The sequence below is a fragment of the Xiphophorus couchianus genome, chromosome 6 (genome assembly GCF_001444195.1).
Source record: "Xiphophorus couchianus chromosome 6, X_couchianus-1.0, whole genome shotgun sequence".
NCBI classification, from domain to species: domain Eukaryota; kingdom Metazoa; phylum Chordata; class Actinopteri; order Cyprinodontiformes; family Poeciliidae; genus Xiphophorus; species Xiphophorus couchianus.
Genome location: NC_040233.1, coordinates 17,149,570 through 17,175,293, shown reverse-complemented (window position 1 = coordinate 17,175,293; position 25,724 = coordinate 17,149,570). Strand labels below are relative to the sequence as shown.

Genomic DNA, 25,724 nt, shown 5'->3' with positions numbered 1-25,724 from the left:
TCCTATAATTTGAGGTGAAATAAAATGATTTGACATCAGGGTCAAACCTAACAAGGTTGAGTAAGGACAGACTGTAAGGTTATATAAGTAGGAAAGTTTGTTCGGATTATCTTTAGGGTATGATGTCATCCTGCTTATAGACAATCCAAAGTAAATCAATTCCCTTTGATGTTATCAGTACATGACTCTCAAGGTTCAAGTGGCAGCATGTAAGATGCGAAACTCTCCTGAACGGTATAAAGAAAAAGCATGGGTGGATTTCAGAGTGTTGCAGAGTCTGACACTCCTGACTCATTTTGTGCCATCAGTGTCACTGAACACATACACACACGCAGAAACACACACGCACATTCACATACAGTGTGCATGCATCCAGTCTCCCAATATAGCATCTGAGCTTGCCGTGAGGCCCTGTGAGCAGCTGAGCACAGTGACCAGGTGCTTCTCATTTCCCACACTGTCATCTCGACGGCTGTAACGTCTCGTTGTTTCAACATGTCAGATCATCTGATGCTTAAAAGTTGCTCATCAACCTGAGCCAGCCATCATAGTACAGCTAATTAGAAATGGAGGGGTATGTGTATGATTCTGTCTCAGGCAACAATCTCTTAATTAAGGCATGTTAATTAAGTTTTAACACTGTTGCAGTAGATTGCTTTGTATTGTATTGTCCCTAACAGCTGTTCTTGAGGTCATCTGCGCCAGGGGCAATGATGATGTGATTAGGGATAATAACTGTATGCCCTCTGTGAGGCTTGCCTCATCAAACAGGTTTCCCACTATTAGTAGCTGTTGTTTCAAACTGTCTATTTTTAATATATTAATAGAGTAAGCATATCTCTGAGTCATGCTATCATGTTTCAACATCCCCAATATATCTGGATCTTAAATAAAGAGTCTAACTATGGACTTTATTTGAACACAACTTGATCCAACAAAAAACAACAATATATAAAGACTGTACGACAACAGAAAGGGTGGAGTGCTGTATCAGAAATACGATTTTCTCAATCTTCTCAAGATTGTTTGAAAAAAAAAGACTGGACATGACTAATCCAGATAAATTTATTTTACAAAAGAGACTTTGTGTTATTATTAGTCTCAGTGTTTGCGTGTTTTGAATGCTCTCTTGTTCTTTGGTGGGGAGTGACCTGGGTTCAACAAGAAATATGGCAAATACAGTATGGAAGCAGTTGCATTCAAGTAAAACTGCAACAAAATAAATAAATAAATAAAAATCAGGAATCAGCTTAAGTAAATAAACTGATGCCTTTGCTTTATATGTGTAAATTCATCATTTTTTCTCTAATTTATTTTCTAAGTCTAACTGCAGCATTTATCCCAAAACACAATCACGGCATCCAAAATATATCTTTTACAGCCCCTAAACACACATTAGAATTTTTCACATTTTGACCCGTTATAACTATAAATAGTAATATACTGTATTTTCTTATTTTATAGAATCAACACAAAACACATAACTTTTGAAAAGAAAGAAAAATTATACATAGGATTTAATGAACCTCAATGAACCTTAATTAACGGTGGTAACTCCGGAGGAGCAGCTCAGGTGGGACAAACTATTCAGGACAGATGTAAGTTGTGCATTTCACAAATCTTGCTATCATGGAAGGTTGTCATAAAGAAAATTATGGTCAAAAGAAAGCCACACAAAGCCCTGCCAGCAGGTTGCTACAACTCATGTCAGGTACACAGCAAAAATGACAGAGCAAATCTTCCACTTGCACTATGGTCCAAAGGATACGGTCACTGCTGCAATAGAATAGCATGTTTCTGTGTCCGAATGACCCAGTTAAAGTCCAGAACTAAATCTACTTTGGAACCTGTAGCAAAACTTGAAACTTGTTTTTCACATATGCTCTCCATTCAGTGTAAACCTTTTTTTCTTAGCTATTTCACAAAGACAAATGTGCGAGATTTTTGTATAGATGTGCAAAAGTTGAAAGAGATAGTCTTCAAATTACATGAAGCTGTGGTTGCAGGTAAATGTGGTTCTACGAAGTATTGACTCAGCACAAATCTGCCACTCTTCCGATTTTTTTCCTTCTACTTCACAGTCATGTGCATCATATTGAAAAAAAATCCTATTAAAATGTGTGTAAGTTTGAACTCATAATATGATAAAATTCAAAAAGTTCAAGAGGTTTGAGTACTTTTGCAGGCACTACAAAACATACATCAATGTAGGCAGAAGCACTTTTGTGTACAGTTACATATATTTAGAAAGATTCAAGGAAAACAAAAATAGGCGCAGAAGTCATGTGGAAAACTCCTTTGAAACTCAACGCATAGAAACTGGATTACAATTAATAAAAGAAGAGAGGAAAAATGAAAAATGCACAAGAGATAAAACAGAGTCATTTCTCATCCTGGTGATTCCGCTCTTAACACCAGTTTGATGTTGGTGGTTGGTTTAAATGTTTCCAGAGATTAAAAATAATAGATGACAGAAAACACAAAAGATTAAACACAACAAACATCAATCTAAATTAAAATTACTGGAACGTGAAGGAAGATGAAAGTGCTCGGATTGTGCAGCAGATATCTGCACAATCCGCATGTTATCCCTTTTATGTGTGCTTGACCAGAGAAACAGAAGCTCGCAATTTAATTCAGTTCATTTTACACACTATGACCTCCTGCAACCCAAAGACTCAGAGAGCTTTTAAATAATTTTCAAGCTCCTGATCTGCAGCCTCTGCTTTTCAGGATTATTTGATATGATGTGAGTCCTGGCTGCTGCTTGCTTTAACTCCCACTGACAGTAAAAGAGCATCCACAGGACTGAGGGGAAGCAGGAGTGAAGCATAAAAACTGCAAGATGGCATCTTTCACCTGTCCTTGCATGCTCTGCTTCTCTTGGTTGCAGTTTGGGCGGTATTGATTTCGAAGCATTTTACTTAAGTGAGCACAACATTTTCTGCTTGTTCACCTGCAAATGCCATTGTTCCTTGCCATATCGCACACCATGCAAAGAGCTGAATTTGCCACAGTAGCTGGGAGTTATTATACACTGATAACTTTCCATTCACCTTTTCTAATCCAAGCAGGAGTGGAGGGAAATCATTCTTGATCTACAATTATGCTTACTAGATAAGATAAGCAAATCACAATTAACTTAACACTTGGCCCAGACATAAGGAGTTTTTTTTGTATCTGCTGACCCAACCCATCAAAGTCCTCCAGGTTGTGGCTAGTTTTCAACTTCACTGCAGCCTAAGCCTCTGACCTGTTTGTGAAACACCCCAAAGTCCCCTTTCTCTGAAGAACTGACTCCAACACAAGGGGGCGTACACTGCTAAGTTTGCCTCTTTTTGTCCAGTACAGCAGCGGTGGGGCTAAACTTGATTATCATGCTGACCTTGAGAGAAATTTAAATTTACATTTTGAGGAGGAAAGCCTTATTGCATGTCGCTTTTTTTCTTCTTTTTTTTTTTGCCTAGATCAAACTTACCCATTGAGGAATGAAGTTTCGTCTGTTGATGGTTCTCATGAACCCAATGGTCATTTTTCTGTTTGGAATAAATAAAAGTAAAAAATAATGCGACATCAATCTTATGTACTTGTCATTAAGCGTGCAAATGTCTGTATAGGGAGTTTCAAATCTAAGACCAGCTGGGGTTCACTTAAAAAGATTTGGGTTGAAAAGCAAAACTGAAAGCAATGGTATCATTTCAGAGTTTAATTGTCATCATTTTTCTTGTGTGTGTGTTGGGGTTTGTGGGTGTCTGAATGACACTCTAAATTTGAAACTTAGGTCAGATGGGGGGAAAAAAACAACAACTTTGATTGTAGGACTAAAGTTGGACTATTTTAAAACAAACTGATCATCTGCAGGTTGTTGTTTGTAAGTATGCCGACAATTAGCTGATTTGATATGTTAGAATTTTTTATTTATTTTTTTTCCACCACAAAAGTTCGAACCAATGATTTTAAAAATGTGTATCTCCTAATTTGTGGGTTGAATATATGATTCCAGTATCCTTTAGAGGTGCACCCAGGAGTGGGGGCCCGTACACTACAATAGTCAGGCACCATGAGTGAAAAATGTTAAATAAAATATTTTTTAAAAAATTCAATAAATGTAGGCACTCAAGAAATGTCTGGGTGTTTTTGTTTCTTAAATTCATTCGTAAAAAGATCTTTGACATCCAAGGTGGTCTGCTAATGAAAATGTATCGAGTTGGTCATTTCCCAAAAGCAGTACATTTTAATGACTTAATTACTAAGGGTTAACCAAATAATTAAATTATATTGAGTTGAAACTGATTGGAATTTCTTTTCCTTTCTCTTGAAGTGAAAGTATTATACACATAAGATTGTTCTCACCCAATGGCTGCTGCAAACAATGTCCAGCCCTCATTCCCCCACCTGTCTATGCAATGTTTTTGTGTATGAATGAGGGAATGATTGTCTGAGGGCGGATTACCACAGGATTTGGCAAAGAATGACATCATCCACCTTTGGTGGTGGTAAGCACTGGCCCCCCCATTCCCGCTTTTGGTGGCGCCCCTGCTTTATCTTTGCATTCGCCACTTAAATGTACAACTTAAGGGGAGAGAATAATAAAACCACACATGACAAAGCAGAAAACATTTTCGTGAGCATCTTACTGTTTCTTGACAGCAACATTTTTTTTTTCAAAGTGATGAAACAAGTTCTGCAGAAAGCACCTGTCTTAGCTGGAATAAACCTTAGTAAACATGCCCCAGTTTAGATTCATGTTGGCTCCTATAGGCTAAAATCAGGCGAGATTTAATTGGTTTGAGCTCCCAGCATATGTAAATGGCAGTAGATGGCTCCTCCTATGCACCTGATGGGGCAGTATTTACAGCTCTTTACAGCAACTACCCGCGGCACTGTTTCCAAGAACGCAGCGGCGCACCATGACACTCCGCTGGACTTAAGCAATAAGGATTTCCGTCTTTACGCAACAAACTTTAAGGCTCGCAGACTGTTTGCGGGTGCGAGAAAAGGGAGAGAAAAGTTTGACAAAAGTTGTCCTCTTGTTTTCCAAGATGCCACGCTCTTTTCTGGTGAAGAAGCACATAAACTCCGCAAAGAAGCCAAATTACAGTGAGCTCGAAAGCCCAACAGGTAAAGTTTGTTTGTAGAGTGACTTTATGAAGTTGTAAAAGTTTTGTATACATATTGTGCAGAAGTTCATTTTTAACTTAATACCACTAGCCATGCCAGCTCTGAAATCTGCGCTCCTCACTCAGCCAGATAACAGTGTTCATCCCACGCTCTTTATTCCAGTGTTCATCACGCCGCACTTCTACAAGGGCCTCCCCCTGTCCGTCATTCCCCAGCCGGAGATCCTGAGCCCGGCCGCCTACAGCCCCATCACCGTGTGGACCACCAGCAGCCTTCCGCTGTCCCCGCTGCCCAGCGACCTGTCCCCCATCTCCGGATACCCCTCGTCACTGTCCGACACCTCCTCCAAGGACCACAGCGGCTCGGAGAGCCCAAGGAGCGATGAAGACGAACAGATGCTGCCAAAGCTGACGGAACCGAGCGGGGTAGAGGTGGAGAAGTTTCAGTGCGGTATGTGCAGCAAATCCTACTCCACCTACTCTGGACTGCTTAAACACAAGCAGCTGCACTGCGACGCCCAGGCAAGGAAATCCTTCAGCTGTAAATACTGCGAGAAGGAGTACGTCAGTCTGGGAGCTCTTAAAATGCACATCAGAACTCACACCTTGCCTTGCGTTTGCAAGATATGCGGAAAAGCTTTCTCAAGACCGTGGCTGCTCCAGGGACACATCAGGACGCACACAGGTGAGTGGATGGAGAATCAAAAACTTGGGCCTTTTGGGTTAAGGAGGGAGCAAGTAAAGTTAATGTAGTTTGATTTATGGAGCTTACCGAAGATGTTTGTGTTTTTAGTTCCTCGAGTTCTGTCTGACTGACCTCAGAGTTTGAAATTAATGAGTCCTCATAGAGTCTTTTGTTTTCATTTCTGCCTCCACAGGCGAGAAGCCCTTCTCCTGCCCACACTGCAACCGGGCGTTTGCAGACAGGTCCAACCTCAGGGCTCACCTACAGACCCATTCGGATGTGAAAAAATACCAATGCAAGAACTGCTCCAAAACCTTCTCCAGGATGTCTCTTCTGCACAAGCATGAGGAATCTGGCTGTTGTACAGCCCACTGAACTGGGAATACATTTATGTGCCTTTCGTGCTTTTTTTCCCCCTCCAAAGCTGCAGAAAAGGTGTCAGGGAATTACACCAAATAACACATAACATGCAGACTTATTTTGTCCTGCAGGTGGTTCATTTCATTTCAAACTGAGAAATAGCTCAGCGGTCACATGTTGTTCTTTTTTCTTCAATCAGTGTTCCTGATTGCAATCAGTGTTGAGCTTTTATCGAATGGTGTACTAACGTACCTGTGCTACTCAAGCACTTTCTGCTTGCTCAGAAAGTTTTTCAGGCCTTCACAATGTTATCTTCAGTGTTTGTACCAACCTTTTTGTACAAGCTTTAACCAAAAGCTGTCTTTGATTGGCAGTATTTATTGTAAACCAATGTAATACTAAAGTCATTGCTACATAGGGAACAAGTGCAAACTTAGATGTAGCGAGATTATCATTAACTTTTGCACACTCTGTAGAAACAGTTTGCCAGCACTCAAATATAGCAGAACAAGTGCCTCATTTTTACTCTGCAAAGTTATGTATTTTTCCGCAAAAGGGTGCCTTTTTTATATATATTTTTATATATTGAATGTAAGTGTGACTGAGATGATTGTACATTAGCAGTGAAAGCTGTTATGCTGAATGATTTTGATATTTTCATATTTTCTATGACACTTTTAAAAATAAATGACGTTTTTGTATAATTCCTTTGGCATCCTCTGAGTTGCTTTTCATCTCCGAGGCTCTCTGTCAGCAGCTCTTTCAAGCAGGAAGGACTCAGCTGGATTTACTGATTGTCACACACTTCAAACGGAGAAGAAGCACGCACAGGAAAAAAGAGGAATAAAAACGTAAATGATATTTAATCTAGCTTGCGCCATCTCTTGTTATGGAGTTGTTAAAAAATGAGGAGCGGGGTGACTCAGCTCTGTGTCAGGCCTGAACCTGTTCCTTGTGAACCTGTCCAGACTTCAAACAACCTTGAAATTTAACACATACTAGCTATATTGATCTGCACTCACTTGCTATACCCTCTGGAGGGTCCTTGACTCTATCTTTGTCCAAAGATTTGCTCAGTTGAAAGTGAAGGTACAATAAAGTTAAAACGTTCGCCATAAAAGTATAACTTAAGCTACATTGAAGAAAATTTTTCTTTGTCTTAAAGCTCAGTCACTTCAGGGAGCTGGGGTATTCCAACATCAAGACTGTAATAATTTTTTACAGAAACATCAAATTTGCATTTGCTCTAACGACCTCCTTGAGTTCTGGGCTGCTTGTAATGGAGGATTAAATAGATTTCCTCTGGCTACATTTTGTTACCATATGCTATCTTGCAGAAGAAAAAGATTAGACTACAAAAAGCGCGACGCCTTGAGGTATACAGTCAAAGCCGAGCTCTGTCTAACAAACCCCAGAGTGTGTTCCTGTTTCTACTAATGCCCAAAAGCAGCTGACCCAAAAGATGGGATCTGACAAACAAGACACTTGTTTTTGAGCTGCAAAAAGGCTGAACCACCCTGCAGGTATATTCTCTCTCTCTCCTCTTTGAGTCAGCATCGAGCTATTCCAGGTGCTCGCCTCTGATTGGACCTGCTGGCTTCGGGGGCTCTCCAACCTTGCTTGGAAAGCAGGTGCAGCGAGCAGGACTAAAACCCACACCCATAGCCCTATTGATACAGCAGAAACCCCGACCGTGACCTAATCTGCAAATGGCACAAGCAAGCAGGTCCTATTATTCACATCATAAAAGTAAAGTACCATTGAGAGGGCACTTTAAACTCTCACAAACACTTTCTGTCCTCACTCCTCTTTGGAGGGTTTTATATCGCTCCATCCATTGGCAGAACTTTATCTTACCCGTAACAGAGAGGAAGAGAAATCTGAATGTTATGATGCCTGTTAGCTTTATAATCTGGCTCGATTTTCCTTTTACAGCAATAATTAACCGCCTGACTGGTTTCTCAGATAATAACAACAATGTGTTAAACCTCCCCACTAACCCTAAAAACATGAATATTTGATTTAGCAGTTTTGACTGTATAGTGGGATGAGGTAGCAGGGGTGTGGGGGAGAAGGAGTAAGAACCTATTTGTTTTAAAGCATGCAGCTATTGGGGGATGTGCTGCAGAAAGTGAGAGCAAATATTTGCCAGATTGCGGGGACTGCTAATAGTTGTGTTGTGCTAAAATCTTTATGATGCCAAATGCAGGTAGAGGAGATGCCCTGTGGGTGTTTATGCAATTAGATTAGAAACAGGGGAATCTGAGTGGAGGTATGGTGAAAAGGCATGCAAATTTAATTCCCAATAAATAGATTGATTGGATTTAAGCAAGTCTGACAGACGAAGTGTCTGAAATGGCCCTATTTGTTGCTTTGCTTTGTTTACTTGGAAAATCTAGATTTAGATGGAGGTAACCTGCAACCCCACCAGGTCAGCATCCAGGCCTGAAAAACCCTTCTTGGGGAAAAGCTTAAAAGAGATTTTTAAAAAAGAGTCTGAGATGTTCATCTTGCAAACAGTCTCATTAGGTCTGAGTGTATCTCTGCATGAGTTGTGTCCAACTCACAATTCACACAACAAAAAGATCTATTGATCCAATTTGTCCCAGTAGACAAATTAGGACATGTCCACATTCTCCAAACTCCTTGTCAAAGCAAGGAGAGAATAGAGTCCTGCTCAATAATATGTGCTTTGTAATAATGTTTTGCTTCATTAAAATGTTTTAGGACTTAAATTGAGTCATTTATTATAAATGTACAAACAAGTCTGCTTAATTTACCCTTTTATTCTTTGCATTATCATCAACTAAAGATTAACGTTGAATATCATTTCTGCAAAACTATTTGATTAATATGCAGTGATATGCCACTTTATTGGGTACACCTGTTCTGTTACTTTTAAGCACAAACAGCTCATCACCATGTCAGATGGCAGCGAGGAAAGGCATTTAAACATCTAGAAAAGTTCAACACGACTTGCTGATGATCAAACTGGAAACCAGGATGAGGAAGAAAGCAGATTAGGAGACTTTGAACACTGCATGGAGTATTTCAGAAACCATGGATGTGGGATTTTTATTTCTTATCCATCCATACAACAGAAAAAAAGGAAAACGTCCAGTGAGACGGGGTATGAATAAAAATGTAATGTTGATGTGAGAGGTCAGATAAGAAAGATTTCAGACCACAATCTACAAAGGAAGGCTGACCAACGTTTCAGAATAACACAGACGAATCTTGATTTTAGCTACAACATGCGGAAAGGAGGGTAAGGATTTGGTTTAAACAAAGATGGATCCAAACTGCCATGAATTAACATGCAAGACTGGTGGGTGTAATATCATGGTATGAATCATTTTGCCTTTATACACTTTGGGCCCCTCAGAGTCAGTTGAGCATAAGTGAAACAGTGATATAAATGCTAACTTTATCTAAACTTAAAAAGAAAATAATTAATTACTTAAAATTAAACACTGACCACAGTCATCCTAAGTTTTGATAGTAACTCTATCCATCCACTCAAATGACAGACATTTGAATATAATAAATTAATCTAGACTCTGATCCTGACAGGATAATGCACCATGTCAAAAAGCACAAGTCAGCTCAAAATGGTTGTTTGAACACCACAAAGAAGTTACCAGACCTCACTCTAATAGGGCATATTGAGGATGTGGTGGTATAGGACTTTTGCATCATTGATGTGCAACAATGCAACTAAGCTGTTATGTCACTGCGGACCCAGATCTCTGAGAAATGTTTTCAGCACATTGTTGAATCTGTTCCACAAAGAATTAAAGTTACTCTCAAGGCAAAAGGGATCACTGACCCAATACTACCAATCTACAACTAATAAAGTAGCTATTGAGTGCATTTAGTGATATGTCACTATACCATGTAATGAAAATGAAAGTTAATTAAATTGTTTTCACCTATATTATATTTTCATACAAACAATTTGCCTGCAGCAAGGTCTTATGTTTTAGAAGCACTAAACGCTCCACTTAGCCTGAGCCATAAATTCAGTGATGTACAACTTGCTCTTATGAAGGACAAAGAGAAAGCTAAATAGCTGACACTCAACAAATTGAAATAAAAGTTCAATTTGTTGAACTTTTATTTCAACAATTGAAATAAAGTGGAGTCATATTTTCACCTCTGACTTAAAAGAGAAAACATGACATTATGACTCTTTTGGTACACCATGAATTCAACTAATGGCTGAATTAGTCACACCATTTATTCTGTCACATGTATTTTATCACATGTTAAATAAATGTCCTCTGCACGCACATTTAGACTGGCCAGGGCAAAATAAAGTTCCAGCCTCAAAGAAGACAGTGAAGGATGTAAAGTGTGGGATGATTCCCCTAAAAACCTGCTGACTTTATGGTGAATCAGGGAGCATGATTTCTTTATGACCATCAAGTGGAACAAATACAATTAAGGGTGTTCTCTGAGGTCTCACTGTGCTAGCCGGGAAGCAATCCTCAGCACTTCTCGTAACCCCACCACATCAGAAAGGAGATGATTGTGCTTTCCTTTTACTCCAACCGCCTGGAGGAGGAATGTTATTGAATGCCTATATCTCTTTAAAGAAGATTTTAGTACAATGCTGTTTCCTTCAATGAATGGTCTTACTATATATATCAGTGATTTTGTTGCGGTTTTATTTAGCTGTTTGGATCTAATTTTTGCTGTGCGTGTTGTGTTTGATGGTAAATTGGTTTCCTGCAGCTCAAGAACCCATAATCTAATCAGCGGGGATGTTTGATTTCTTCCAAAAAAAAATGCTGGATGCAATTCATTTCAAAGAAGAAAATAATTTATCTAAAGGATTTCAAGTTGTTTCACAGCTGAAAGGGAAAAAAAGAAGCTGATTGCCCGTTTGATGAGTGACAGACTGCCGTCATGTTCAAAGAAATTGTGGTTCAATCCCCACACAGGTCAAAAATGATTTTTCTTTGGTGTCTCATGTAGAGAAGAAACATAAAGCAGCCTGTAGAGACTGACAAGGCAGCATTGTCCTAATCAGTTTTTTCTCTGGTCTCTTTTTTGACTTTCCATTTGAGGTCAGTTGTCAAAGAATCCTGTGATCATATTTACTTGATTGTATTTCCTCCTAATTGCCTAACCCACTAAAATCCCATGACCACGGAACTAAATGGTGATCATTGCGAAATAACATTATCCTTTGTTGCCACATACAGTTTGCAGAACGGTTTTTTTTTATTCACCAAAAAAAAGCCCATATCTCGTATTGTAATTAGACAAAAATTAAGCATGTTCACAGTAAACATACAAGCCTAAACTTAAAAACTAAAACCTCATCAGTTATTTACATCCCACTAAATGTTTTCACATTCTGCTTGCAATCCATTGTTTTACTTTCTGACATTAATTCAGGCCCAACTTTACCTGTCTTAATTTAGTTAAGACTACTAAATGCATTTCCCTTTGCTAAATGCCAAAATGAGAATGTGAATTTAATTTTTTTTCATTCAGAAGTTTATATTCATCCCCTCAAGATGTGGTAGAATTTTATTTCAAACTGTAGGACTTTGCTTAAATGTTTAGTCCTACGTAGTTTGACAAAAGTTGTGAAGAGGCTATAAACTGAGTCAAATGCCTGGCTCTGACCCATCGTTTCTGCCCACAAGTTTTCTATAGGACTGAGGTCAGGGCTTTTTTGATGGCAGAAAAAAAGTCATTTACTTTGTTGTCTAATTTGATTCTGTCACATGGGTCAATGTCTTTGTGAAAGACCCATTTGAACAAAAATTCCTGTAAGACAGTCCTACTACCCCCATACTTACATTATTTAAAGATTTTTATGACAGTTTTAGGTCAGTTATGTTATCGCATCTGGACATTTTTGGTTTATTTGTCTTGTCCAAATTCTAACCAAAAGAAAAGACAAAAACATTACACCCAAGCTTATTTTTGTCAACTAGATAGAGAGCAAAGTCTTTGAAGTCTTTTCTACTTTTTTTTATCGAACCTTTTTGCTGAAGGTGGTGGTGGGACCCATGAGAGTTAAGAGTGTATACTAGTGAGGATGTGCAACACTACCTCATTAAAATCAGTGGGTTGATTTCATCCAAACAGACCAAACTCTCAGCAATATCTCAAGGCTATAATTCTTCCTTGCTTCTAAATGTCACAGCAAAGTTTAATTAGACCATCTATGCAAAGATGTTTGATATGATGGGGCTGATCTATTCCTGTAAAAGTGAAGCATTACTGTCCCATATTCCCTGGCACTGGAGCCTAAAAGAACTAATTGTAATTTTAGCGGCACAAACTCATGAATACTCCAATTTAAGTAATTATATATATATTGACTCAGTTTGACACTGCAGACCAGCAAGTCAACTTCTTTACTAATAAAATGATAAATTGAATCGTTTTAAATATTTGTCCACTAATGCATAATTGATGTTTTTTTTGTTTTAATAAAGTAAATGCCTTGAAGGTTTAGAACTTTTCTCCAAACTCCAATAGATATACTCCTGGTTGTTCTGATCATCTCATGTTTTCAGGTTTTTCCATTTTGAATTTAGCAGAATTTTTCATGGTCAACCAAGTCTCAAAACATGCAAGATGACTCAATGTCAATGTACATTTCTTGAAATGTAAGCACACAGATGTCACTTCATTTGGATGGTGTGTCCATCATCTTGAAACTTTCCAACGTGAAGCTTCTCTCCTTTATGTCCTGCACAACCACGTGCTGTATCCACACATCTAACATCCTCTCCACTGCATATCAGGACAAGTCATTTCAGGACAGCTATCAGACGGACAAAAAAACCCTCTGACAACCCCTTTGAATGTTGTCACTTTTACAAAGCGTCTACTGCTGGAGTGGTATGAATTTGCTGGCACCCAAAGAGGGGAAAGCCTGCTTTTAATTTGAATAATGATGGTGACATTCTATGAAAAGCGGGTACAGCAAATTGCTCATTTTTAATCCTTTTAGACCTCAGAACTGCCTTTGACACCGTTGATCATCCAATTTACATTTTAATGCTGAGAGCACTGGGTGGTATTACCTGTCATGTGCTTGACTGATTCACCTCCCAGCATTCAAACTGAAACTTTGGTTTCAAAGATGGAGATTCTATTTTATTTTATTTTTTTGTGAAAAACAGGAATTCCTGATGGCAGATTCTGCTTAACCATCTGCTTCAGACACACTTTAATACATTTTCATCCAGTGTCTTCAAATAAGTAATTGCTGAAACTGTTTTGATTTAAGCATCTAAATCACTAATATGGATTTTTATTTTTAATTGATTGTTTTTAAATGCTTCAGTAACCTTCTATTGCCTTCTGTTAAGCTGAGTCTATTTCCTGAAATGACTCATTAATGTAGCTACTAAAACCATTATCCATGTGCACGCTTTGTTTTTATTTCAACAGAAGGTGCATCTGTTTTCTTGAATAGAATAATAATCTGACAGAGTCATTAATCTCAAGAGATTTTTGTGTATATATAAAAGATTATGAAATTAACAGAGCTATTGCTACCACTAGTTTTGTGTCCTTTTCTTTTCATGGAAGGAACACCTAGGTTAATGATTCTGTGTTTTTCTGTGTCTGTTTTCTCGCTAACCACCACAGGTTGCAGACGATGTCCACTGCTACTGATGTGGAGGTTTCTTCCTGTTAAAAAAGGAGTGATTCCTCTCCATCACCCGCACAAACCTGCTCAAGGTCATAATGTACACTTACAAAAACTAATGAATGAGTGAAATCCCAACTTTTTTATACATTACCCAAAACGACCTATAACTGTAGTGTAAGCATGCCAAGATAAACTCACATTACAGAAATAAACTGCAGAGTTTTTCTTTAGTGAAAATCAAGCATCAGAACTTCTTCCTGTTGGTAGTTTGCAGATTGGCCTCACTCTAAACCATGCCCGTTTAAGAAGAGAGATGTCCAGTGTCCTGTCAATGCACCTGCATTTAGTTTTTCAGAAATGTTTGCTGTACTGCTCCTTTTGTTTGAGCAAACCTAAGAAAGAGAGACACAAGTGTTCAATTATTTCAAGAAAATAAAGAAATTAAAAATTTACAAAATCATTTTCTTACAAAATGTGGTGTTACCATAAAAATGGTGTAATGGTAGTTCAAAACAACAAAGTTAATGGGGGGGAGGATCTAAATATCCCATTTACCTTGTGAACAGTTTGTTTTACCATCTAATTTGAACTAATTTTTAGAGTGAGTGTTTGAGAAAAAAATATTCGTCATTGATGTTGTTTGTTGGATTCAAGGTAGTGCAACTGCTTTGAACTAAAAGGTTTATTCACCAATAAAATAAAATAAAAATCTGTTGAGTTGAAAATCACAAAAGCCTGGTGCTGGAAGAAAAACGGCGAGTGACTGAGGGTCACTGCGCGTAACACAAACCCTGTAAATTCAAGACACTAACAGGTACCATAGGATTGCACAAAAATCCGTGAGGGACGACGGAGTCCCAGAGCAAAATTCCGTGAAAGAAGTGTACAGAGCCTGGTGCCAGAAGCCCATTAAAATGCTGTTTACATCGTTTTAAACTGTGTGATTGTGAGCGTGAGTGGGAATAAAAATAGCAATAGGTATTTTGTTCCATATAACACAGTTGGAGTGTAACCGGTAAACCTTTTATGGATGCAAACTCGACTAAAAACCTACCTGTTTAGTATTGTATTTGAAACGTAATCAATTACAAATTTATTGATGGAACCTGACTTAATGTCATGTTTTGATTGTTGATTCTATGTTGCATTGTGTTTCTGTGTTTGATATGATGTACAGCACTTTGAAATGCCTTGCTGCTGAAATGTGCTATACAAATAAAATTTGATTGATTGATTGAAGATAGTAAATATATGGCAGTGTTGGGGTAAATAAACAATGCATGCACGCATACATACATACATACATACATACATACATACATACATACATAGGTATATCAATAATTAATTAATCTAACAGCTCGTGTGTATTTACTGTGCTTATATTTCTGATATATTTCTGATGGTAGAAGTGATTTGATTGAAGAAAAAAAAATTAAGTCCTTATTTCCTTATCATTGTACTATAGATCTTTAGACCAATATAAAGTAGTTAATTCTGCAAGAGTAACTTTCAGCTGTAACAAAGTTGGTAAATGTTCACCAGATAGGAGCATGTGGGTGTTTGACCCTGCAGGATATTTTTGGGTAACTCTATGCAGCTTGTGAGTTCTGGCAGAAGAACCCCATTACTGGGTCTCCACTTTTAAATGTGATTACGCCACTTCAGACTCAAATCTGCTCTGAGCAACAAATTAAGGGAGGGAAGGTCTAAGCAAATTGCATATTTGCCTGCTGTTTGGATCCAATCAAACTGTGGCTGCATTCATTCACACCAAGGTAAGGAAAAGAAATTGCAGAATAGAGAGACTTTGAGAAGACAAATGGAAAAGAAGACTAGCTTCTAATTGTGCAGCTGTCTCCCAGGTAATTTATCCCATTTAGTATTATCCTTCTGTTTACTGGTGGAAGGAAAGCATGGTGCATTTCAATGTATTTTTTTATTCAATCCATTACATGCTATGCATGTAGAAAATATCATAAGTCACTTATCATAACGTCTAATGACAAGATGATTGAAGGTAAAAGCTGTTACCCTTTATTCAATTTACCCACCAAATACATTCTAAAGTATAATATTATGCAGTAGATGAGTTCAAGACTGATTGAAAGACAGTTCCATGCACATTCACTGCATCATATTTTGACTACTGATTATCCCTGAATACTGTTAGCGGGGCACATGTAAGTGGCTGAGTGTGAGCTGAACACTAAGAGGCCAGCAGACCGAGTCAGTGACCTAATTATGATGAATCAGGGCTGGGGAAAGCTGTCAGACTACAAGTTGTTTCTAAGTGGTTTTACGCTCCACGGCAACAACATGCACAGCTTCAAACAAAAAACAACAGAGCGAGGTTAAGGAAAAATCAGATCATTTATCCTTTCTTGCTGAAAGAGGAGGAACATTTTTTTTTTCTTCTTTAAACATACAATTCAGAGATGAAAAATGTTCACCTAACTCCTGTAGTAAACTGATAGTTTTGAACTGTGACTGTCAATAGCACCGCCAGGGCTCTATAGTAGAAAACAACCAGCTGCCTGGAAATAGTGGAAAGCTTTCATTGTGTCCAAATGAAACAAAATCCGAATACCAGCACCTCCAAAGCTCACTGGGGGTTTTCATCCTGGACTGCTTCTTGAATTAATGTAGCAACAGCAACATTTTTACTATAAACTATACATTCTATATATACTATTCTTCAGTCGCAGTAGGATCCTTGGCAAGTTCACAAACATATCCAGACAACAGCTAAGCCACTGGTTCCCAAAGATTTTCTTCTGGGCCCCCCAGTGGTTCCCAAAGATTTTCTGGGCACCCCTATTGATTACAATAAAATCCAAAAAAGAAAAATAAATCAACTGGGCACAAGCATCGTTCAACCAGACATAAACCTATACATATGTTTTATTTTCAAACTCCACTGAAGTTTATTTCACATTTCAGGTTGAAACAAAACACACTACAAACCATCTTTATAGTGAAGCACTTTTGTATAACAGTTGTTTTTTTTTTCATTCATCCATACCGCTTTCCACGGCCCCCTTTAAGGAGCACGCCCCACACTTTGGGAACCACTGAGCTAAGATGATAAAGAAATCATCTTGGACAATATGTCATTCAATACTGAGACTTAGATTTTTATTAAAAATGTAACACAGTGTTGCATTATTAATATTTGTCTATTTCACACAAGCTACTGTATGTAAATTTTTTGTCATATATGACCTCACTTTGGTTTCTCTTCTCGTAAGCACAAAGTGCCTGGTAAAGGTATTTGATTTTATTTAGGGTTTTTAAAATGAAGGGTGTTTAATAGAAAGGCAAAGTACATTTTCCAGGTGTTTATTTTGAAATAATTTCTAAGTAAATATTAGGCAGCGCCATCCATTTTCAGGTCAAACCTGAAACAGGCTCATCCACTTTCAGGTTTGAAAGTGGTTTAGGCCTGTTTCTGTCTTATTGTGTGTTGGCGGAAGAACCAACCACAGGCGGGAAGCAAGCAGAATCCAGAGATAAGTGAACAATTTAATAAAAATAAAGAGTGCAAAACTGCCATAATAAGGGAACAAAGACATCAAACAAATCTAAGTTAATGCATTCTGGGAAGAGTGATTAGTGGAACAAAGAACAGGTGAGTCTAATTAAGAGTAGGTGCTGCAGCTGTGGGGGGACATAAACTGAGACATAGAGAGAGAATGGCCCTGAATTGCACTGAGAATATGTACAAGCTTCAAACAAACAGAGAAGAAAATAACTGAACAAGATAAGCACAGGAAAACTCAAGAAAGAGTAGAATAAAAATCAAGTAAAATATCAATTACAGAAAACTCTACCAAAATGTAAGATAAACACAAAGTGGCGAAACAGTATCTATCCTTCAGTTCCTGTGAGAAGAAATCTCTATCTAAAGCCACGACTTGTTGTTTTGTTGTTAGTCTGTAAATCAAAGGTGGAACTGCTCAGCCTCATCATTTACTGCTTATTTTGCTCTGACATGTCCTTGCGTCCAGGGCAGAGTGGTCTTCCACCAGCAGAAGGTCACTGCTTCGATCCACATCCTCTTCATGTCTCAAAGTGTCCTTGAGCGAGGCACTGAACTCCCTCGCTGCTTCTCACTTGCTTATTTATGTGTGACTAAAAGAGAAAAGGTGCTCCCTATGAAATACATCCATTTACTCATTACTATGCTATACAACCTGTATCCTCAGAGGTTTGTAACATATATATTACTATGCCAGTATTAATGTACTTAGGTTGTGTCTTAAAAACCAATGAGGATTCATATGAAACAGTAATTGCCTCCATTGTTAAATCCCATTTTAAATGTCATTAACCACATTTTTAGAAAAGCTAAGTTAAATTTAACTAGCCACATCCAGGCCTGATTACTGCCAGACTCCTAAAATCAAGAAACCACTTAAATAGAACCTGGCAACATGAAGTAGGCTAAAAGTTCTGACAGCTCTAAAAAGAAATATGAGTGGTAAAACTTCTACTTCTGTTTTCATCATTGTAAAAAAGTTTTTTTTTTTTTTCAAATGTTCCAAATCTAAAACGCTGAAATGATAATAACTGGGTAGATCTTGTTACTGCAATTTGTTTGTCTGTTTAGGCTTGAAAGCACTGCTGCTCAGAGAAACATGCATCTGTGGATGACCTTTCTTAACTCACGGATACATAGAGAATCTAAATCCTATGGGGATTGAGAAAGACCCAACTTGGATTTGGTGTGACATTACACCACTAAGTCATATTTGACATCTTTAGAACTGCACTGAGACTTGGATATGTTATTTTAGATTTCTTATAACAATGTTTTAGCCCTGCTAGATAAGAAAGCACAAACAATGTCTAATGTATTCTCTGCTACTCATTCTGTAAAGAATCAGTGGCAGATATAGCTTCCCAGAAGATGGTGTGGAGTTTTTCTTTCCCCTTCTATTTGCTGGTTATCTGAACATCAGTGCAGGGAAAAGGTGAGTGTAGAGCGCAAACAAAAGGTGCTTGAATAAACTAGCTCCTGGCCACATTATTCAGACTCCGGGTATTGTACTCTGCTGACAAGCCTCAACAGGACAGGAACCTCTGGAGAAGCAGCTCTGGGGATGGGTAGTATGACTTCGATCAGCAGGGATCTCAGTGGAAAAAAAACAAACAAATGATAACATGATATTGCGTATCTTTACTCCTGCGCAAGCACAACTGCCATACTACATGAACAAAACAGAATGGTCTTGTTGATTTTTTACATAAAATATTCTTCTGAATAGTTGTGTTTTTTTTATGATGTGGTGTTGAGTTGATTTTTTAAGCACACTTTTGGGGTCGTCCTACACATTGTAAGTGCCTTAGCAATTCGCTGAACTCTACAATAACACTGACTGTATAGGCTGCACATTAGTTGAATATGAGGGTTTAATGTATTTGTTAATTTATATAAACACATAATCAAATGATCTAGATAGCCAAAAGGGAGATATTTTTATTATTTTTAGCACATAAATAACAAGCCAGCCTTTAAATAACAGAGATTATAAAAAGAACAAAATCTGTAACTTTTAAATTGATTTTTTTTAAAAAGAAGTAAATAAAAGTGAATTCTGTCTTTTCAAAACCATCTAATAGGCGTGTTAGTACTGTTGAGCTCTTTCAGTTTCCAGTTGAATGATTCTTGTTGTCTTTGTGCCTGTTATCAGTGAGCCAACAAGCAAAAATGTCAGGGCTTTGTACAGTTTGAACCAGGGCCAAAGTTGCTTAAAGTTTATCATTAAATAAATCCCTCTGTTGATGGCCTAGTTTTGGAGCCGCACGGTTTTCTTCTCTCTAACTGCATCGATAACTATGTTAGGATTTTATGGGTTTATTTTGTTAAACCAAGATTTTGCCAAAATGCTAATGATTCACTACAATACGGTATTTCAAAATGGATCTAAGCAAATTAAATGATGAATGGCGAGTGTTACATGTTAGTACAGTGTTTTAGAAAATTTCTCATTTCTCTTTTTCATATTTTTTTTCACATTACAAACTCACATTTTATGTATTTTATCAATTTTTTTTGTAATAATCCAACACAAAACACATAATATGTAGCACATATGAAATAGGATGAAAAAGATGCATGATTTGCATTTCTTTAAAGAAAACTGAAAATTCGCATACTTGCGAACCCCTCTAAGGATGCTTGCAACTGCCTACTTCAATAGTTCAAACATACGAGTTTGCATTTATATACACATTTGAAACCGTCTTAGCACTACTGCAGAAGCTTACATCCATTTTATTACATTTTTTCTCCGCTCTTCTGGATTTGCAAACGCCTGTCAATAGCATGTCCAGTTGCAGCATAATACAACATTTTATTTTCTTTCAAATATGTTATGTATGCTGTATGTAGAAATAGTTGAATCCATGACTACAGAATCATGGATTCAAGCTGCCAAAAGGTGCAGCTATACTGTATTTAATACTGGGATAAAATTTCACACTGGTGAACTCTATCTAATTTGGTAAATTTGAATTGCATTAGATTTTATTAAGGGATTTGAAAAAATTCAGGACTGTGGGTACTTTTGAAAGGAACTGTATGAACCCAAATATATTATGCCTTATTACAATGCAACATCAATTGTTTTAAAACCAATTTTAGATCCTGATCGTTTTCCGAGAGTCCATGATATGATAGATATGGTGTTTACAGCAACAAATGTTTCTATGGTGAAATGAGATTTCCTCTGGGATGTTTATGTTACTGAAACAGGATTTTGTTTGCAATGTTCCTGTTTCTCAAAAGGAATAATAAATGTTTTAAAAAATCCAACATTTCCAACAGGCAACTGAATATTCATCTGGTGTAATATTTTGCAATTATGAGTCTTCTAAACAGCACATCAATATTACAGCTCCCCTCTGAGGAAACAGATTGTTTGTCTTTCCGAGCTAGTAGTCACAGTCTTCCCTGCCATAAATATCCTCTGTCACTGGTGCATTCCTCAGCCTTCACCACAGCCTTTGAGTATTTTTGGAGATAGTCTGGTCTGCACCAATGCTTTCATTCCAGTGGACTGATCACAGAAGACCTGATCCAGCTGTGTCATGAGCCACAGAGAAAACCACAGGCTGATAAGAGACAGAGAGGAGACTGAATGATGTGGGATAAGGCGTGCCTTTCAAAGGCAAAGCGGGGCATTTGGATCACATTAGGAGGTAATCCTAATGACGTTTAAATCAGCACTAATGTACATTTGCGCGATTGAACGTGCAGTGAAAAAACAACTGGCTCGAGATGACTGCTGATAGTGTCAACATGAGACATGCCATTGAGCACAAGAATGGATATGAATCAAGGGCCTGCAGGGGCAAACACGTCATCATCCACAAACAGCCGAGGTAGTTGCCACAGACAGCTGGAATGTTCCACTGGCATGACAGAAGGTGTGTCAGATCACAACCTCCCCCCACCTCTCTCTCAACACATCCTCCTGAATCCCTCTAACCCTCGCTGCCCCCCAGTTTGAGCCAACCGGTCAGGGTAGACAAATGGCAAGGAGCCTCAGAGTAGCAAAGACGCAGCAGGTGCTGCAATGTCAAAAGCCACTTCACACCTTCTCTGCCTCTCATATCACAGCTACCATCAGCCCCCACCTTTCGGGGCCCGGGAACCCTCTCTGTGGGAGGGGACAGTGGGGTTCTCAGAGCCTTTGCTTGGTTATCAGCCTACATTGGCTTTGAAGTGTGCTGGGCCCAAATCTGGACTGCGTTTATTTGAAGGCATCTTCCCTTGTTGTGTGTGTCAGCCTGAGGTAATTACAGCTCGTCGAGTAGCCCTGACCGTGATGACACGGTGTGGTAGGTGTAGAGAAGTAGCCCAGGGTACATCAGCATCTGGTGCTGCTATTACTCACTCGGATATTGTGTAGACAACAGAGCTCCTAAGGGAGAAAACAGGGATCGAGGTGGTGGGGGTGGTCTGCTTACAAGGGCAGGATTTGATAAAAGAAGCAGTGATGGTCTATAATGTCATATAATTCTGTTGTTATCAAAAGGTGCAGGCCTGTTGGGCTTTTTATTTTCGGCTGTGTCACATCAAAGACTTTTCAAGCAAAAATCCTACTTTAGGAAGCACATTTTCGCTACATTACATAAGAATATTTGATGTCAATATTTTGGCCACATCAGAGCTTGATAAAAGCATATTTTACTCAACAAGTTCCAAATACCTGAATGCATGAAACCTACATTTTTGGTACTTTGGCTGCTACCTATAAAAAACAGTCAAATGTTTCTATGAAATCCTGTTTTTTAAAAAGGAAAATAAATTTGCTTGGCACAAACACACAAAAAACAAACCCATAGGGGAGGCAATAAACCACTAATTACGGTGGTAAATGACATTTTGATTTCAGATAGGTGACTAAATAAAGACAACAGTGGACATTTTTAAAACTAATGAAAAACATGTCTTAATTATCCAGAATCATTTTATTTCAGAACCTGATATAGATATAACACCTACATATGAGTCTTCGTGATAAAAATATGTCTGAAAAGGTTCATCCAGAGTGTTGTCACTTTGTTTATTGTGCCCTGACATTGATGCTGCTCTCCCAAAACACCACAGCATAAGTACTAGCACTCGTGAGCACAGACTGGTAGAAGACCTCAAACATGTTGCTGCATCAACGTCTCATCAGGAAGTAGAGTCGGTTCATCCCCTTCTTGTTCACAGTCCTGTCAGTAGGCCAAGTAGGATTCTGTTATCCAAAGAAAACCAGCGTTGTTTTTCTGCTCTATTTCTTTTCCTTTTGGGTCTCATTTCCTCATTTGCATTCTGTTTGGGTGCTGCCATGTTAAATCACCACTGCTGCCATCTGTATGGTAAAATGACCTGCAACAGTGGCTCTGGTCCAGGATTTCACTGCATAAAACACACTAAGAACAAATATGCACATGAGTTGGAACCTTTTTGCACTCAATTGCTTTGATTTTTACTTAAAGATCATAGAACCAGTCAGTTTTGTAAAAGCTGTCTGATTTTGTGGTGAGTGGATTATCCAATTTTTATTGAATAAACATTTTACAATAAACAAGTCAAACCTTAATTACAAAACACTTTAAAAACCAAAAAACAACCAAAGCTCATGAAACTGCTGAATAAGTCAACAGTAATTATAAATAAAACAGTGAAAACAGTGAATGTTTAGATTACCATCTTATTTTTCATTAAGTTTTAATCAGATGCTGGGTTTGTAATATTGATCATTTTCCCATGGGGATTAATAAAGTATTTCTATTCTATTCTATTCTATTTTAGAGGTATCATTACAGTTTACATCATATTATTGTGCTTTCAGTAAGTCCCCAAAGCAAACCAAATATCTTTGCATTATTCCAGAAACACCAGCAATAGTCAGTTTAAGCTCAATTACGGTAGCTATATGTTAATAAGATGTCACTCACTTTGGTCTCCTCAGTACACATAAAAATTTCCCGGAGCTCTCAGAATACTAATTAACATTCTTAGTGCTCAGAATATTTAAAAAAGAACAGTGCATGTTTATTAAACCAGTCAGGTTTAAATTCCAGAACCTACAATCCTGATTTTGTCACAGATCATGTTTTACAATCTTGTTCCCTGTCGACTTCAAACATGTTGACAATGTCAGCATTAGTATGAGGTCGGAGGCCAGATTCCATATAATTCAGCTGAACCCTCTTGAGCAGGAAGCCTTCCAGATGCAGCACGGGCTCTAATCTGGAGCCAAAGTGACCCTGGAGACTGATGCGTTGCAAAAGGCCAGATATTCTCCCGGTGTGGCTGTCAGAGAGGATGTGTAAGCTCGCTGTCACGCCATCACCACTGAAAAAAAACAAAAAACTTCTTCATTGTGTGTCTTGTTCTGCGACTTGAATTTTAAAATAATGTCGATCATTTAAACACATTAGAGAGGAAATTGTTATGAAACCCAATACTCGTTCTGCTGACAGAGATTTTTTTTTTCACATATCTGTTTGGCTGGAAAAAGAATCCGAAGCATCTGTTAACAATAAGGATATTTATCTTGTCACTTTCTATTTTAACTTGTCGCAATCAATTTCGGTTGTTATCCAGATTTAATGGATGTTCTCACTTTTGAGCAACTAATTGCCTGCCTGTTTTAAGCAGCCCTGCAGCACACAGCTAATTTAATAAGTAAAAACAAAAAAGAAGAGGAAAAAAAATAAATCAATTGATGTTGAAGAATAAATGCTGTATTTTATGAACAATAGTGAAATTTCCCACACAGAGCAGTGATGAATCACATGTGACAGATAGTTAATGTGACAGAGAAAGCTTTGTCAAAGAGAGTACACACACAGATTGGGGAGGATCTACAAAGTCTATTGCAATCTGATAAGTTTTTTCTTTTTTTTTTTTTTTTGGTGGTGTTTTCACTGGTGAGCGTTTCTGCTTTTATCTTCCGCAACTGCTGAGCTCCTCTTATCACGTGCAGCAGCACTGGCTGGAATTCCTGCCTCTGATAATTGTCTGGGTAATCTTCTGGTTACCCAAGCAAAGAGTTAAAAAGTCGGGGACTGTAAAACTTTTCAGAGACAGACTCACCACCTACCACTTTGTTGGATAATACAGTCTTTGAATTTCTTACCAGGCATGTCGACTGAACATTTGTTTATGATGTGCTGGGGAATGGATTGGGTGCAACAGAGAGACAGTAATTACAGAGGCAGAAGAGGGAATACACCATGCATCTTTGGTTTTACTGGAATTGTGCAAATAATGGGTTGGATTTAGGACACAAGAAAATGTGCACTATTGCACAAGTGAGTACGCGTTGCAAATTTTATGACATGACAAGAAACTTTATTGCATTTTGATGGGATTTTATGTGATATACCAACTTATAATAGGGCATCATTGGGAAGTGGCAACAAATTGAATCGTGGATTTGAATATCTACTACTAAAAATGACAGAAGTTTGGAATACTTACATCTTCCTATTAACTCTGACAACCATCCCCACAGCATAATACTGCCATCACAATGTTTTACCTTGGATATGGTGTGTTCAGGAGGCATTATGCAATAACGGCTTCTTTCTTGACACTTTACCATACTGGCCAGGTTTGTGGAGTGTAATTGCATAGTTATCATCTGTGCTAATTTCAGCAGAACATCTTTGAGAAACTCTAGTCAAAACTTTTAGTCAGAATTTAGTCATTTGTAGCCATTTAAGTTTTATGCAAGATTTACTAAATCTAAACTCTAGTTTGTAAAATATACTGAAAATTTCACTAATTAAAACATTAAGTCATAAAGGAATGTACTTTCTGATTTGTTTTTTTTCAAGGATGGGATGGAATTAGCGTTTTATTTTTTTTTAATGCGCAAACAAGTAAGCTCAAAATTCTTCATAGCACTGGCAGATTTAGATTTACAATTATCTTGATTCAATTGAGAAGTTTGTTTATGAAAGGAAATAAGTCGGTAATCAAAAGAAGATAAAACAACGTAAAAGGAGTGATCATTTTGAAAAAGAATAATAGCTCAGTTTCTATTCATGTTTTACTAAAAATAGCATATATATGGCGTGTCTGTTATATAATCCCTTCTCAATAATCAATGAATAAAGTGATGTTTTTATTACGGCAATAAAACCCATCTTAGAATTGCTGAACAGCATTCAGCAGGTTTCCGATGGTATTTTGAAGATTTATCTTTGATGATGAGCTCCAAGTCTTTGAAGTTGGAAGGCCTCCTAGTCAGGACTGGCTTGGCCACTTCAAAAGACTAGTGTAATGTCCAGTCAGAAGAAACTTGTGGATATAATTAAAATAACATTTCGAACCTAAATCTGCCAGAGGTAGGAGTAAGTACAGACTGAGCTGTAGATTTCCTTGAGAATTGAGTCTCTTTAGCTCTTTTTTCCC

The 25,724-nt window shown here is 37.9% G+C and overlaps 1 protein-coding gene across 1 annotated transcript; it reads left to right on the top strand.

Moving 5' to 3' along the window:
- The first annotated feature begins 4,771 nt into the window (after positions 1 to 4,771).
- Positions 4,772 to 6,872, top strand: snai2 (snail family zinc finger 2). Its single transcript, XM_028021754.1, has 3 exons — positions 4,772 to 5,121; positions 5,284 to 5,805; positions 5,999 to 6,872. The coding sequence occupies exons 1-3, from the start codon at positions 5,043 to 5,045 to the stop codon at positions 6,178 to 6,180; spliced, it is 783 nt and encodes a 260-aa protein (XP_027877555.1). The 5' UTR covers positions 4,772 to 5,042; the 3' UTR covers positions 6,181 to 6,872.
- Positions 6,873 to 25,724: the final 18,852 nt, after the last annotated feature.